The sequence below is a fragment of the Mustela lutreola genome, chromosome 2 (assembly GCF_030435805.1).
Source record: "Mustela lutreola isolate mMusLut2 chromosome 2, mMusLut2.pri, whole genome shotgun sequence".
Lineage (NCBI taxonomy): Eukaryota > Metazoa > Chordata > Mammalia > Carnivora > Mustelidae > Mustela > Mustela lutreola.
In genome coordinates, this window is record NC_081291.1 from 96,174,222 (window position 1) to 96,190,652 (window position 16,431).

The 16,431-nt window shown below is 54.1% G+C and overlaps 1 protein-coding gene across 2 annotated transcripts in view; it reads left to right on the top strand.

The window, feature by feature from the left end:
- EPHB1 (EPH receptor B1) overlaps positions 1 to 16,431 on the top strand; it is a 419,068-nt gene that overhangs the window by 122,619 nt on the left and 280,018 nt on the right. For both annotated transcript variants that reach the window (XM_059162673.1, XM_059162675.1), the window contains exon 2: positions 12,833 to 12,897. In XM_059162673.1, the coding sequence (XP_059018656.1) occupies positions 12,833 to 12,897 (65 nt within the window). The remainder of the gene's footprint in view (positions 1 to 12,832; positions 12,898 to 16,431) is intronic.

Here is a 16,431-nt window from a genome sequence, read left to right on the forward strand (position 1 = left end):
CTGCAATGAGTGGCGGCTCTGTGCGGAGGTGAGGTGGGACAGTCTTGGTGGCTTGAGTCATCTTTGAGGGCTTTTTGGCCCCTGGACAGTATCCTTGTTTTTTGACACTCCGCCTGGGCTTCTCTGTGTGCATTTATGTCTGGCCTGGAAAATCCAGGTCTGACCCCCTGGGTCAGGGGCCAGGCTTCTGCCTTGCTGCCTATAGCTATTGAACCCAGGCCTGATCCACACAGCTGTGCCCATGGGTCAGCCCTCCAAGGGCTGTGCCTCGCCACTGCCAGGCACCATGCAAGGTGCCCGCGGAGGGGAGTGGTGTCACAGAAGCTACAGGACGCTGGGCCAGGAAATCATAGAGAAGATGACACAGAACTCAGGCCCTACAAAGCTGAGGTGCAAGTGGGGGTGGGCTACATATTCAGGGGCAGGAGGAAAGCAAAGTTAGGCAGGCTTCCTGGAAGGGGAGAGACGAACCATGGCTGGAGGAGTTTGGTTGTGGGTGGGCAGTTAGGTGGGGTGAGGACAGAGTCAATCCGGGGGGCCTGGGTGGTGAGGCCTGCAGCCTCCCCACAGGGGGCTGCAGTAGGCCAGGTTGGCTCTCCAGAGAAGGATGGGGAGGCCTGTGAGTCGGGGTGGGGTGCGCAGTGAAGAGGCATGAGGCCACATGAGGGGAGAGCCACGGCGTGGGCCAGAGTAGACCCAGCCTGGTGGTGCTGAGGACGGGGGACCCCTGGAAGAGGATGTCAGTAAAGAGGGTCAGTGGCTGGGAGCAGGTGGGCTTTGGAGCAGCCCCAAAGTGTGCTCTGGGCAGTCTCTGGGGGGTCCCTGGGGAACTCAACGACCCCAGCCTGGTCCAGGATGTGTCCAGGAGAATGTGGGAGCCTGCCTGGCTAGCCCTGTCTCTCCCCTGTCTGACGGGGGAGGCCCCTCATGCAACACATCCCCTGAACCCTGGCTGTAGCCATCCCCCCAGCTGGGGGCACTGGGTTCTCTACTGCTACCAGTGCATGCAGAGGCCCTGGCGGCAGTCTGCAGTGCCAGTGACTTCAGAGAGGTACCGTGCCACCGATCGATCCAGGATGAGGGCCCAGGAAGGCCTGGAAGGGGAGGCAGATGGCAGCGTGTTCCTCTGGTGAACGAGCTTGGGCCACCGTCCATCGCTGGCCTTCGTGGGGACTGCAGACAGTCCTGCGTGGGCATGCGGGCTCTCCTCCCGGCGCTTCTCCCGGGTGATTGATGCCCCCTGGGGCCTGCACCCCTCAGAAGGAAGAGGCCGTCTTGCTTTGTGCCCATGAGAAGCGGGGGCGGTGGGCTTGTCATGTGAGGTTCTTTCCCATGTCCCACGGACACCAACTCATGGGCATGTCCGAGTGGCTGGGGGCCAACAGAGTTCATCTCCATCAGAACTCGTGGTGCCAGAGGGCTGGGAAATGCCAGGATCCTCAGTTTTCACCGTTCTTTGACTCTCCTCACACAAGTGCAAATAGGTAAAGTACTGATTGGCCTTGGGGGCTCCCGTCCGGGCCTGTACTGTCAGTGGTGGGTGCTGATTTCAGTGATGTCCTTGGACCACTGCATCCCCATCTTGTTCCCCTTTCTCTCCCTGTGCCTGCTGTGTGTGTGTGTGTGTGTGTGTGTGTGTGTGTGTCTCTCTCTCTCTCTTTGCTGCTGGACTAGGTAGAAGAGTGTGTCCCATGTTGTTGTCAGGGAAGAATCGGAGTCAGGAGGAGGGGAGGGCCCGAGAACCAGCTCAGCAGTAGGTCTGGTTAAATACCACCCCCCTCCCCCGGCTGCCCACGGGACGCCTGTTGGTCCGGGAGCAGGTGGAGCAGCCCGCAGTCAGGCCTCAGCCAGAGGCAGCCTCAGAAGCCTGCTTTGCCTCTGCCTGCTCACGTGATCTGGTCAGTGTGGCTGGTGCCTACAGATGTTTGATACCAAAGAGATCTGGAGATCCCTGGCCAGGGCTGGTGACTCCCAGTTCTCCTCTTGGTTCTCTGCCTGTGGCATATTCTCAGGGAGCGGAGGGCGCACGTGGATCTGAGAGGGTGTTGGGCCATCTTAAAGGAGGAGGGAATACAGTTATCAGAATGGGGAATGGAGATCAGATGGAGATCAAAAGGCAAAGAAGGTGGAAGAAGGAATTTGGCAAAATAAAGATTGTGAGTGTTTGTGGGATTTTTGTACCTCAGACGAAGGCTTTTAGTCTCCCCTTTCCTTGTTCCTGTGTTAGTCTCACCTGTGCACAGCTTCTCCCTTGTTGGAGAATGGCTCAGTCCTTGCAGGCCCAAGTCCCCCGCCTGTCATTGAGCCACGTGGAGACGGGAAGTTGTGCCCCGGAGGGGGAGGCCAAGGTGGGGAGCACACAGGATGGGTGGTGGCTGTGCAGGGGTGGTGGGAGGGTACATGCAGGGTCCTGTGTGCCCCTCATGAGAACAGTCTCCCATGGGCAGGGCCCAGCACAGAGCTTCCCCCTCCAAATAGACAAGGATACTGCTGAAACCCTTCCAGTGTCAAGAATGAGCCCAGCAGCCTCAGACATTGGGAAGACTGGCAGCATCTTGTCTGGGAGGGTCGTGGGACAGACCCTACTGTCATCCTGCCTAGGTTCTGAGGAACTACCCCCAACCTCGCCCCCTTGGGAATACTCCATGGGTAGTGGAGGGTCTGCTTGCTGACCCCCTCCCAAGGGTGTGGATGTAAGGAGAGACTCTCATCCTAAGTTCTTGGGGGCCTCCCCACAGAGGACATGAGACAGTAGATGGGAGAGGAACCCACTGCCTAGCGCCATCATGGGGAGAGGAGCAGGGTGTAGACGAGGGCGGTACTGGGAGCGCTGGGTTTGTGGTGTGGCCCATGAGCCGGTGACGAATGCCTTCACTGCCAGCTTGTATTCTGCTTGAGCTCCAGGGCACCCAGAAAAGCCCAGCCCTGCTTTCTGGGCCTCAGCTTGGGTCTGGGGGTGAGGTGAGGGGGAGCCACTCGGCTGTTTGGGCTCCTTCTCCTTGGCCTTGCCCCTTGCTTCAGACGGGACAGGGCCACACAGAGTCCGGCTGGTCCTCAGCAGGAGTCCGTGGGAGCAGCATTTAGTGAGCTCTTACAGAGGCTGTGGCCGTGCCCCAGGCCCCTCCATGTACAGTGTGTGTGGGGAGAAGGAGGCTGCAGCCAGTGGCCTCTCTGTGGTGGGACTGGAGGGTAGCTGGGGGTTGAAGTGTGGCTTCTCCACCAGCTGAGGCTGCCAGGGCTGGGTGGAGCCAAAGCCTGTCCTTAAGAGTGGTCTTATGGTGGGAGTCTGGCGACGGGCACCATCCCACTGGGTGTAGCTAAGGACGCCACACCCCACACCAGGACCAAACCGCAGCTGCGGTTTGAGGACCTACTCCAGCTCATCGGAGGCTGCAACAAGGGCTTGGTGAATAGTGTCTCGCTGGCTCCCCACGAATGCTTCGTACAAGACGTGGGCGCTGGTATCCTCATTCGGGGGCTGGCTGGGTGGGAGATGCAGGGCTCTGAGTGACTCGCTCAAGGTCAGGCAGTCAGAGACCTGTGGGGCCAGGACGTACCTCTGGGCATGTGTGATCCAAGTCCAGTGTGACCAGGCCTCTGCAGGCAGCCAGCTCCAATGTACTGTGCCACAGGACATGGCCAAGAGGTATAGGAGGTGCAGGACTGCCTACCTTGGGCTATGGATGTAAGCCCTGAGGTTCATCAGGGGCCTGGTGGGAGCACCTGGCAGCCCCGAGAGGTGACTGAGGGGAGACGAATGAAGCAGCTGGTCATGAGGGTTTGGCGGGTCGAGCAAGGCAGCAAGCATGGCTGGAGATACTTAGGGAGCAGCAGGGGTGGGGCACCCTCCCACCTGTGGTCTGAGGGCAAGGTGAGGGGCCCTGCTGGCAGAGAGGGCCACCAGCCGCTGCCAGCCAGCTCCACAGGGAGGGGCCAGGGTTGTACCCTGACCTCTGTGTCCCCAGCACTCTGAGCTCCCGTGGTGAAGGACCCAGTGGGTACCGTCTATGAAGGTCTGCCTTCTGGGAAGAACAGGGAGGAGAAGGGTGGCCAGGGGATCTGGAGGAGCAGAGGAACACTGTGCCTTGCATCCTAGAAAGGTGTGTTTGAAGGAGGCCCCAGCCTTATCCGCATCTCTATTTGCCAAGCTCCCAGCAGGGGCCTGAGTATTTATTTGTTGGAGAAAACCTTACAGCTTGATTCCCTGGTATCTTACCCTTGTGCTATGGACTGACTCATCCCCCCACCTCACCCCTGAAAAAAAAAAAAAAAAAAAAAAGTTGTGTTGAAGTCCTAACTCCCAGCATCTCACAATGTGAACTTATTTGGAAATAGGGTCACTGTGGGTATAGATACTTAAGATGAAGTCATACTGAAGTGGGATGGGCCCCTAATCGAACTTGACGGGTGACTTTGCAAGATAGCTGCGTGAAGACGGACACACCGGGACAATGACAGGTGCTATGAAAGCAGAGATTGCAATGTTGCACCTGTAGGCCCGGGAGTGCCGAAGGTCGCTGCTAAACCACCAGACGCCAGGAAGGATTCTCCCTTCTGGATCACAGAGGGAGCATGGCTGTGTTGGACTTTTAGCTTCCAGAACGGAGATAATACGTGTCTGTTGTTTCAAGCCTCCTGGGTTGTGGTGCTTTGTGGCAGCCTTGGGAAGATAGCACATCTCCTGAGAGAGTTGCTCTTTGCTGTCTTGCTGTGTTTCTTAGAAACCACTTTAAGAACCAGGAGCCAGGAGTGACCCTCTGAGGCCTGAGAGGACAGAGGTGGTTTTGAGTGGTGTACCAAGTCTGAGGCCAGACTGGGCAGAGACGGCAGCCCTTCTGATACTTACCTCCAGCCCGTTCCAGCTGCCTAGCCAAACTGTCCCCATGCTCCGGTCAGCTGCCCTGTGACCCCTGGTAGAGCCCTCGGAGGGATGCAAACCAGAACCAGAGCCCTGAGCCTTGTGCATATTCTCAGGCTGTACCCCGTGTCGGCCGAGTGCAGATGGGGAGCTGTCCCAACTCCTTGAGGCACATTGTTGTGCGGTGACCCATCCATGCTGTGGCTTCCTTCTGTTTACAGTAATTAATTGCACTTTGGAAAATAAAAGAAACAGAAAGAGAAGGGGGGGCGGCTACTGCACTGATCTGTGCATTTCTTAAAAGAGCAGATTTCACAGTTTGTATTTATCATTCAGATGCCTGTTCTGACTCAGTCAGTCCGTCAGTCAGCAGATGGGCTGGAGTGGTTCATCTGTTTACTCGGGCTTGCTTCTCTTCCTCGCCGGCCACTTCGACGCATCGATCAGTGGAGACTTCTCTAATACTAGCTTCTCTTACCTAACAGTTCACGCTTGGCCAAGATGGTAAATGAGTGTTAGCTCGATGCGTGTAGCTAAGACCAGGCGCATCTCTCCGGGCATGGTTCTGGGTGGCTCATGGATGCCTCTGCCCGTGGAGATCAGGCTCTGGGGCTCACATGTGACTTGCTTGGCATGTCTGCTGTGGCACTGGGACTGGAACCCAGGACTCCAGAGTTGGCTGAACGTTTTGCTTGGTGGGGCTGTATCGCTTTTGAAGCATTTGCATTGGCTGCCGACGGTTGAGATGGGGGCTTCTGCGGAGACATCTGTGTGGTCCCCATGTGCGGACCACAGGTAGGTTGCTGAGAATGGAAAGGAATTCTCAGCTGCAAAAGGCCCTGCAGAGAGGGAGTCCCTGGGGCATGGCAGGTGCTGTGAAGAGACTGAGGGGGAACAGGGAATCACAGCTCAATGCCTCTGAGGCTTCTGTCCTGGGCTCCAGGGAAGGGCGGCAGAAAAACTGGGCACATGGGATGCGATGTGCAAGGCTTCCTTGGAAGACTTTCTTGCTTTAGCCTTTTGTAGCTGTGCTGGGCGCAGGCTGGTTCTGCCAGAACTGGGGCCGTGAGACTGGTGGATGCCCTCAACAATTCACATTCAACCAGTTCATCCCAAACCCAGAGCTGGCAAAGCCTCTCTCTCCTCTGGTCCAAGAAGGCAGCTTGAGGCCGATTCCAGAGGAGTAGGGACAAGATCGCAGAGTGGCTGTCCTGCACTGGCAGCAGGAAGTATGCATAGGGTGAGAAGTTGAGGTTAGAAGCTATTGGTTCTGGCAGCCTGTGTCAAGGGCTGAGAGTCCAGAGGAAAGCCATGAGGGCATCATTCAGTGTGATCCATGAAGACAGGACACAGCCTTGAAGAAGGTCAGGCAGGGAGGCTGGGCTGAGTTCTCTGCAGGCAGGCTGCTGTGTTGCATGGGGCAGGGCCAGGAGTGGAAGGCCGCAGGGGAGCTGGGTCATGGCTGGTGAGTGTGGGCTCCAGGTGAGGCTTAGGCTGCCCTGCTGAGTCCAGGTCTCGAGGGCAGCATGGGCATCTCTGGAAAGGCAGAGGGCCTCGCTGTGGTCAGATGTGCCCAGCACATTCTGGTCCCCAGCACACACTAGATGTGGGAATGGGGGAGAACTCTGTCTTAGGACAGGTGCATGTGTTCGTGTATGTGTGTGTGTAGGGGTGGTGATCGGGGGGATGGGAAGGAAGGAGGGAGTGCTCACTGAGCGCCAGCCTCCAGTACCCCTGTCATTTTAGTCTGTGCTCACAACTGTCTCTGGGATTCCCCCCTTCTGCATTCACTGAGGCTATAAATGCAGATTTATCTGCACGGGGGTTTGGTTAATTTCTGTTCCCTTGCTTGCCTGCAAGCTCCCTGAGGGGTGGGATGTGTGTCTACCCTCTGTTCCGTCTCTGATGCCTGCGCGGGGCTCACTCTGCTTTCAGGAATTGCTCACTGAATGGACCCCAGAGCTACTTGATACCAACCCATCTCAGGCCTCTCCCACCCATCCTAAGCCCTTGTGAAGGCTCTGGGAGGGACCTGGGCAGCGAGGATCCCCTCAGCAACTTGCATGTATGTAACCACAGCTTGCTTCTTGTGGGGGCACCCGGTGTGGTTTCTGGCCTGCCCGAGTTCCGGGGGGGCCCCAAAGAGCGGCATACGGCAATGACTGTGTGGCTGTTGCTGGTTCTTCCGTGCTCTGCAGGTCCACGGTCTCGCCTTATCCAACACACACGAGGCCCTGCTCTGAGAAGGCCCGGAAGCCCTGATTCCATCTGTATATGTTGTCTTACATTGTTACCACCACGGAAGGATGTTGTAAATATATTCAGCCAAATGTCTGATTAATGTCTCTCCAGAAAGAATGGCAGAGCTGTAAGGAGAGGGTTTATTTATCTCTCTCTCACCATGATGGGTATCTAATTCTTCCCAAATGTCAGTACATCCCAAGGTGCCCATCCAGAGAGGGCCACCAGGCGGTGGCTGCCTCTTCCTCCACTCAGAGGTCTCTGACCCAGCCACCCACCTGGACCTCCAGGCCCCAGGCCCCAGAGTAGGGGGGGTTTCCATATCACCCAGAGGGTTTCCATATCAAAGCCACTGCAAGGAAGTTGTTCCCTGGGAGCATGGGGTCTTTCCGCCAGGCTTTTCTTGTGCCTGAGTCCTCAGGTTCTTGCCAGCCTAGCCAGCGCTCCCCAGAGGGCCCCTTCTGTCTCCCCTCATGGCCTCCCCTCCGCTCTTGCTCGGGTTTTCCTCGCCCTCTCATATGTTTGGGGGTAGATGTCTCCCACTTCATTCCCATCAGCTTGTTTCTGCCACTGCCCTTGCTGCCCTGGGGAGTCGCTCTGAGATCTCTGTCCCAAGAGCCAGGTGGAGTTCTCCATCCCTCTCCCCTCCCCACTGCTCACCACCATCCCAGAGGGCACAACGTCTCCCTTTGCCTCCACATGGCCTGCATCTTCCATCCTTCCTGTCGGGATGGGCCCACTCATTCCCCACATGGAAGAACCCCATCCGTTCCCTTGGATTTCTGTCTCCTTCACATGGGCTCGCCCAGAATAGGATGCCCTGTGTGACTTTGCTTCTTGTCCCTCCCCAAACTAGACCGAATGTTTCCAGGGCACCCACCCCTCGGACTGGCTACTGTATCCTCAGCATGTTACTCTTTGGTATGGCAAGGAAGAAGGTAGATGAGATATTATTAGATATTTAATACTGTTGAGTCTTACAGATGTCTTCTGGGTGTCTTACAGATAGCACCATTAGGGTTTTTGCATAGCTAAGGAAACTGAAGCTTGGAGTGGTTAAGTATCCTTAACCACTGTCCTTAATCATAGTAACAACAACAACAACATATTTGCCTGCTTCATCCCCCCTCCCCTGCCCCCCAAGGCCTGTGTATTAGCTGGCTCTACACCATTCACAGTTGAGGAAGAAATGGGGGGGCGGTGCAGGGAGATGGAGGGAGAGAGAGAGGAGGGAGAGAATGGGGCACAGAGAAAGAGTGTGGTGGAAGTGGGACCTGGACCCAGGCTGCCCCCAGAAGTGCCCTCTTTCCCCTGATGTGCATGCCCTTCCCAGCATTCCTCCCTCCCGTGGGCAGTGAGGACTCGCTCCCAGAGGGCAGAGGCCAGGCTGTGGGCGGAAGTTCCAGAGCTGCATCCCCCGTAGGCATCAGATCTGACAGCAACACATGCACCTCCAGCTGGCCGGTCCCCACGCCACTGTTCGAGAGCAGAAGTGATGGTAAATATTTAATTGTGCTTCCACCATAACTTTCTGCCAGAGCTCTCAATATGCTTTATAAATGCAAATGAGCGCTCTTTTCCTCTCCAGGGAGATGTAAACCTCCTCAAATCACTTTTATTCAGCCCCCACCAGAATGTAATGCCATAATCAGGAGCTCTCTGTGCCAGCAAAGAAACTGTCCTTAATCATATCGAGTGGATGGTTTACGGTTTTGTGGTCTTCTGTCTCCACAACCGGCAGGATGCGGAGAAATGGATCCCTCTTGCTGCAACTTCCGTCCAGTAGGGTGGATGGAAAACATTATTTAGGAACAGTTTCAATTATGGCCCTGGAGTAGGTGACTGTGAATATAATGAAGTCTTAGATTATATTAATGGGGTTAACCGGATGCACTAGTCCTTGGAAGGCTTAGAAATGAAGGCTACTTCTTATTTTTGTCTCTGGGCTCCATTTCCCTTGCTGCCTCTGTCTCTTTACCACTGCTTCAACTTGGTCCTGAGGTGAAAGTGGGTTGTGATACATTATTCTGGGTGTTTTTGTGGTTTCTCGGCTTTATGAGCAAAGCCCACCATCCGGACTCCAGAGCCCCGGTAGAGCCCCTGAAAGTTCATATGTGCCTGATGGGCGGCAATCTCGGGAGCTATGGCATCGGTGTGGGAGGCTGTGTGACCTCGCGGAAAGCCCCGCACCTTTCTGTGCCCAGGTCCCCAGCTCTGTCAGAGGGGTTCACTGGCTCCTGCTCCCAGGCCACCTGGTGGAGGCTTTTTAATCATGGAGATGAATTTCTGCAGAGCCTCATGGAGTGTCTTCTGAGAAGCGTGTTATGTAAATTCGGTGTGTCATTATGATCATTATTAGTGCTGTGGAGTGGAGATGAGGGGGAGAGGGAGGGTTGCTCCAGGAAGGGCCCAGCCTCCCCAGCTGTCAGAAGAATCAGAGGAGAAAACAAACTGGTGGAGTCTGTTCCAGTGCTCGCCTTCCTTCAGATATGCGTGGGGTAGGACTCTTAACCCAAACCCAGACTCAAATGGGCAAAAAAAATACAGCTTGCTGTATTTCCTTTACTCCCTCCAGTTTGCTTTTTAGAGCCTACCCTATTCCCCCTGGGGTGACAGAAGTATGACCAAGGGTATAGGCGGGCTGTGTAGTACCAACTTGTGGAGGAAGCTGCCTCATTGGTCCTCTTAACTCCTATCCACACTGGCACCCATTAAGACACCCCACACCCCATCTGACCCTTGCTTATAGTTCATGCACATCATCTCTTAGTGGTTCTGGGTCCCTTTTGTTAGCCCTGATGGGACCTAAGGCTCCCTCTGCTCCGTCCAAGCCATGTCAACCTGGTGGGGTTGCTCGCTGCAACCTCCCATGCTGGCACACTCAGTGTGCAAGGCCCTGTCACCTCGACAGGCTCCCACGATCCCTTCTCTGGGGTGGGGCACTAGGACATGAGAGATAGCGAACCCGTTTCCTCAACACAGATCCTCATTCATCACTGCAATTTTCATTCAATTTTCATTCCGTCTGCCCTGCCCATAGGGTGGCTTTCTTCTCTGGTTTGTGCCAGGAGTCCTTCTGTTTCCCAAGCGGCCCACAATTTTGTGACAGCATTCTGCATTCATGTCTCCTTTCTCCTGCCTGAAGCAGTGAACACAGAATAGGGGGGTTCAGGAGAAAACAGAAATAGAGGAGGGAAAGGCCAAAATGACATATGTATGGCTGTTTCCCCCTCCTCTGTTTGCTGAGCCCCTGTGCAGCTGGGCAGTTCCTTCGATACACGCCCTGGGGGCGGGGGGGGGGGGTCCCAGCCTAAACAGCACCACTGGGTGAATTTTAAAAAGTGCCTGTCTGAAACAACTGGATATCCATGTGACAAAAACAATTGTACACTTGATTTGCACCTCCCACCTTATGCAAGAAGAAACTCAAACTAGATCATGGACCTAGGTAGGACCTTTGGGACCTTGGATTAGGCAAAGATTTCTCAGTATGACACCAGACAAGTGAAAGAAAAAGTTGATAAAGTGGACCTCCTAAGCATTTAAAACTTCTGCTTTTTGAAACACACTGTTAAAAAAGGAAAGAAAAGACAAGCTGCAGAGCAGGAGAAAATATTTGCAAAGCACATATCTGATAAAGGACTGGCATCCAGAATGCACAAAGAGCTCTCCAAACTCTTTAATAAGAAATTTGAAACTTGCAAAATCTTGAACATACTGCACCAAATAGGACATGCAGATGGCAAGGAAGCATGTGAAAAGATGTGTAACATCACTCATCAGTAAGGGAAGGAAAAGCCACAATGAGCTACAAGCACGCACCTGTGAAGATGGCCCAGGTGAGAAGTGACTGAGCCCCCCAAGTTGGTGAGGACGTGGAGGAACTGGAACGTTCACGCACTCTCGTGAATGCCCCCAGACTGGGGGCAGCAGGTGCATGGGGAGACAAGCTGTAGTGTGTCCTCGCGGGAGTGCTACTCAGCAATAAATCAGAATGAACTGCTGATGCACACAGCACGATCAGTTATTTTAAAGATTTTATTTATTTGTCAGAGAGAGAGAACATGAGCATAGGCAGGGGGAGCAGCGAGCCCAACGCGGGGCTCGATCCCAGGATCCTGGGATCATGACCTGAGCCGAAGGAAGAGGCTTAACCAGCTGAGCCACCCTGTCATCCCTCATTGGTCTTTTGTTAAAAGAAGACTTAGTGACTTAGAGAGAGTGTGCGTGAGCACAGGGGGAGAGTGGGGGAGAGGAAGAGGGAGAGGGAATCTCCAGCAGACCTCCCACTGAGCAGAGAACCTGATGCGGGGCTCAGTCCCAGGACCCTGAGACCATGACCTGAGCCGAATGAAGGCAAGAGTCTGATGCTTATCCAAATGAGCCACCCAGGCGCCCACAATGTGATCAATCTTAAAATTATGCTAAGTGAGAAAAGCCAGATAAAATATAGTATATGCTCTATTTATATAAAATTTCAGAAAATCCCAGTTAATCAATCTATGGTGACAGAAGGCCAACTATTGCCTAGGGACAGTGATAGGGTGGGGCAGGGGCAGGAGGAAAGGAGGGTTTACAAAGGGACAAGGACATCTCTGAGAATGATGGATATATTTATTATCTTGAGGCCGGTGACAGCTTCATGTATAAATATATGTCAGAACGTATTCAGTTGTATGACTTAACCATGTGCAGTTTACTGTGCATCATTTCCACCTCAATAAAACTGCTGAGGGAAAAAAAAAACAAAACCCAAAGAGGCTTTTGGCTTTGCTGATCAGGAGCTCATGGGTAGCTTTTGGGGAAGAGTTTCCATTGAGAGGTGGGGGCTGACAGCAGTCAGTAAGAGACTGAAGAGAAAAAAGAAAAAAGAGGGAGGTGCCTTGTGCTCAGGATGCTTTACTGCTCTCTCCCAGAAAGCTGTTCTCCTGAAGAACAAGTCTGTGGTCACCATGTGCCCAGAGATCTTGGTGTATGAGTTGTACCTACTGTCACAGCTCCCTGGAGCTCAAGCTCCCTGGAGTTCACATCACAGCTGAGTCAAGGTGCTCTTTCCATGAATGGCGAAAGGGATCAATAACCAGGAAGCAGGTCACAGGGACTTGGGAGGTACATTTGTGTGAGACCCGGCTGAGTCTTGGGGGAAGGGGTGGCGTGGATTTGGGCCCAGGGGCAAAGGGACTTGCAGGGAGGCTGAGTCTTGGGAGAGTGGCTGGGGACAGGGGAGTTCATGGGACACCACCCATGGGTGTCAACATGGATGCCTGAAAGGGAGGCAGGGGACAAAGTGGGGGAGACGTGCAGGCAGACAGGTGAGGCTGGAGAGTGAGCCCAGCAGGGAGGAAGAGGGCAGAAAGACGTGGCCCAGGGAGTTCAAGGAATGAATTAAATTTGGTTACTGGATTGACATGGCCATGGAAGAGCCTCTTGAAGAGGACCCTGGGAAGAAGCCATGGCTGGGGGTGAAGTTTCCGGACAGGTGGCTTCATCCTGTGCAGGCACCTTTCAGACTTCCAGGCTTCTAGGGAGAGAACAATGGATGCAGTGTCAGGACCCCTGAGATCTGAGCTGTGGCTTCCTGACGAAGCTCTTCCCCTCTTAGCCTAAGACTTCACAAAGGGGCTCAAGGCTCCTAACACTGACATTTGTAGTCATAAGTAACCTTGTTATCACCATAAGGGTGACCATCTAGCAATTCTCCTGACTCACCAGATTTTCTCTTTTGACCCACAGAAACTTTAATGGACACCAGGACAGCTACTGCAGAGCTGGGCTGGACGGCCAATCCTGCATCAGGGGTGAGTGTCATCCATCCATCCTTTAATCCTGCTGTGTAGTCCCGGGCCTGTAGGATGGCTGGGGGAGCAGAGTCTGGCTAGAGCTGGACCTTCGGAGGGGGATTGGGATAGAGGTGTGAATAGCTGTGTCCCCTGCCCATCTGCTTCAGGGGTCTCAGATCTGAGCTGCTCCCCATTGTGGTGATACAGGCCATCTCCTGACACAGTCCCTCAAGGAGTTGGCCCCCAGGCAACTAGGACTGTACCTGTGTGGGGACAGGGGTAGTAGCTGCTGAGAGCTAGCTAGGCACTCAAGCTGGTGGTGTTGGCACAGATCAGAAATTTGTGATGTCCACAGGGTTGCCAAGACATAAGGGCATAAGGAAGAGCTGGAGGTCAGAAGGGCTGAGGCTTCCTTTCACCTGGAGCTTGCTTTAGAGAGTTGCTCTTGATTCACTTGTTCGGTGTTCATGTGCCTGGCCAGGCCTTGTTAGCTATAAGAATGGACGAGCTCTGAGGACCTCATGGCCTCCCATGGGTGTGTGGCTACCATGTTCATGGATAGGCTAAAGTATATCTTTTCTCTGTGGCAGTAGAGAGATCAGCAGGCAAGTATGGCCCAGAGCTGGGAGTGAGGAACTTAGGAGGGACCCATGAGGCTTTGCATAAAAGTTACATGCCCATTGGGGTTTACAGAATGTTTAGGGGGTTGATGGGTGATGAATGGGAAATCTGCAAAGATATTCCAAGTAGGAGCCATAGTTGAATAGGGTCATGAAAAGACATGAGAGAGGGGAATCTGTGTTTCTGGAATGTGGCAGGGTATGGACAGTGCCAAGGTGGGGTATGGGTTGGAATGGGGCATGGTGGTAGAGGACTGTGCCTGCCATGCTGAGGCTTCTGTGTCCATTCTGTCCTGCAGGTAATGGGCGGGAGAATAACATGGCCACACCTGCTGATAGGATTTCAGGGAACAGTTGAGAGAAAGCATTTAAGAGCCTCTTCCAGCTGTCCTGCATGGGTCAGAAGAGTGGGATGAAAACAGGATACTTAGAGGACCATTAGAGCAAAGCAAAGGCAGAAACACTGGCAGCATTTGGCCATGGATAGACAGCAGGGGGACAGAGCAGGAGACAGAGGAAGGGAGATAATGTTCAGAAGCCTGGCCTGAGTAACTGGCTCACTGCAGGGTTTAATCACCAAGGGAGAGGGCAGGGCAGTGAGTGGACTCTTCATCCCAAAGAGGTAGCCAAGTCAGCCGGGGTGGTGAAGCCCCTATCTCCTCCCAAAAGGCCTATGCCTTTGGTGGCCTCTAGCCCAGAGCCTGTCTATATCCTGTGGCACACATCACAACAAGGCACAAACAGGCCTGTCATGAACCTGTGCTGTAGGGACAGTTCTCAATGACCACTAGGGGCCCAGCAGGCTGTGCACACTCCCTGGCTCTCACTCTCCCCCCAACAGCCCCAACAGTTACGGAATCCCCCCAACCATTAGGAGCAAGCATCCCGTCTTAGGGCAGGAAGACAAGGATTAGGATGGGTTGGTTGGTGGTTTCCAAGCTGGGCCCAGGGCAGGGGTCAATCCTGCCCACAGTGCCCAAGTCCCAGTTCTGTTGGGAGCACTGTGGGCTACTCGAGAATCTTTCCCACTTCTGGGAGGGACTATGCAAAGCCAATGAGGCAGCCACTTTTCAGGCTGCTGGATGTTAAGAACTTGCCACTCTTTTACAAATTACATTATTGTTTGAAGGCCTGTGTTTTCACAAGGCATTGACATGATTTATGGTTAATTTTCCCCTTGATTTTTGTACACACCACCTGTCTTCTTTAAACGTCGGCTCTCCTTTCCCAAGGAAGATTGTCCTTTAGGAAAACACTAAAAGTAAAGTGGTGCCCTTTAGAGACAGCAGCTGGCTGGGCTGCTCTGTTTTTGCTCTCCCACTGGTTAGCAGCCCAGTTCAGCCACCGTTCCCCAGGCTTTTCTCTCAAGAACATACAGCCAGGTAGTTCTTCTCTTTGTGCCCTGAGCAGCTTCAGAGCCTGGTTGGTTTCTAGAGAGTGCCGGGAGTGTCAGGCTGGCCCTTAGCTGGGTGAAGAGGGAGGACCAAGAACTATGCTTCCATCTCAAACCTTCTCTCCACCTCTCTCTGTCCTCATCCTAGATGGTTGCCCCCAATTCCCTGAACACTGCATGGCTCCCAAGCATGTGTCCCTAGCCCATCTTGCACTGGATGCCCACAGGCAGGTCAGTTGAAGCTTGGCCCGAGCAGAATTCAGCCCCCTCTTCATCTCCCATGAAACATGTGGGCTCCATTTCACCAGGTTGTAAAGGCCAAACACTGGAGTGATTCTTTGTCATCTCCAGGCCCATCTGGAGGAACACCTTCGCAGCATCCCCAACCACGCTGTGTCCCAATCCCAGCTCCTCCGAGGGCCAGGGAGCTTTCCCCAGTAGCACTGTGCACAGTTGCAAATTTTGCATTTTTATATGTTAGTGTGGACTAATGTCTACCCCACATTTCTATTACCTCTTGGTTATCCCGTAACCTCTGAGGTTAGTTGGGATTCTGCCTTTCTGTTTACCATTGGAGATGGACACCTGGTTCATGACCTGACTTGGCTACTTGTTGATAGCTTCTGACCTGGACAAGTGGGTAGGTCATGGTGCCAGTCTCAGAGTTGGAGGACACAAGAGGGGCAGAAAGCTTGTGCAAGAAAGAGGCTGTGCTCAGCATGGGACCCGTGGAGTCTGCAGGGCCCCCACAACCCAGCTCTGCCAGCTCTTGACTCATGGGCAGTGGAATCAGAAGGCGGGCAGCACACGTCCATAGGGAGGGGAGCCCGGGGCATGCCTGCTCTCTCCCAGGGAGTGTCTGGAGCAGGGAGAGGTGACACAGCACTTTGTGAAGGGGAAGGAAGACCAAACACGGGAATGGAAGGAATGGGGCTGTGGACATGTTGACCTTTCAGGGAAAGGGACTCCTTTTCTGTGGCAGGACAGAGATAAGGGGCCTGCACAGAGATGCAACTGCTCAGGTTTGGTGACTGAAGCCATAAAACAGAAAACTCTTCCAATGATCTATCTTCTCACTGATGTTGGAGGACGGGTTCAGACAGTGAGGGTGGGGCGAGGGGTCTTGGGCAGCAGCATTTAGGAGAGAGGGGCAGGTTTGAAGGAACTGCCGCCGTCGGAGGGCTGGAGAGAGGCAGGTGTGTTTAAGAGTGTGGCCAGGCTGTGGCTGCAGGCCATGTGTTTGTGACGCCTGATCGGCAGGCCCCCGTCAGCTGCTGACTGTACAGGAGGAAGTGTGCTGGTAGGATCATCCTGAGGTATGGAGATGCAAGAACAGGGGGCCTGGAGGAGTAGGGAGCTGAGGACATCGGTCGGAGGTGGATAGTGTCTTACATCATGGCATCTACTCAGCAAGAAGAAGAGTGAAGCCGGGAGAAGACTGACCGCTGTGACAAAGTGCAGGGACCCAGATGGCAGTCTCATGAGCCTGGAGGAGGACCCCAGACTGTGGATTTGAGTCAAGGCTTGGATTGAAGAGAT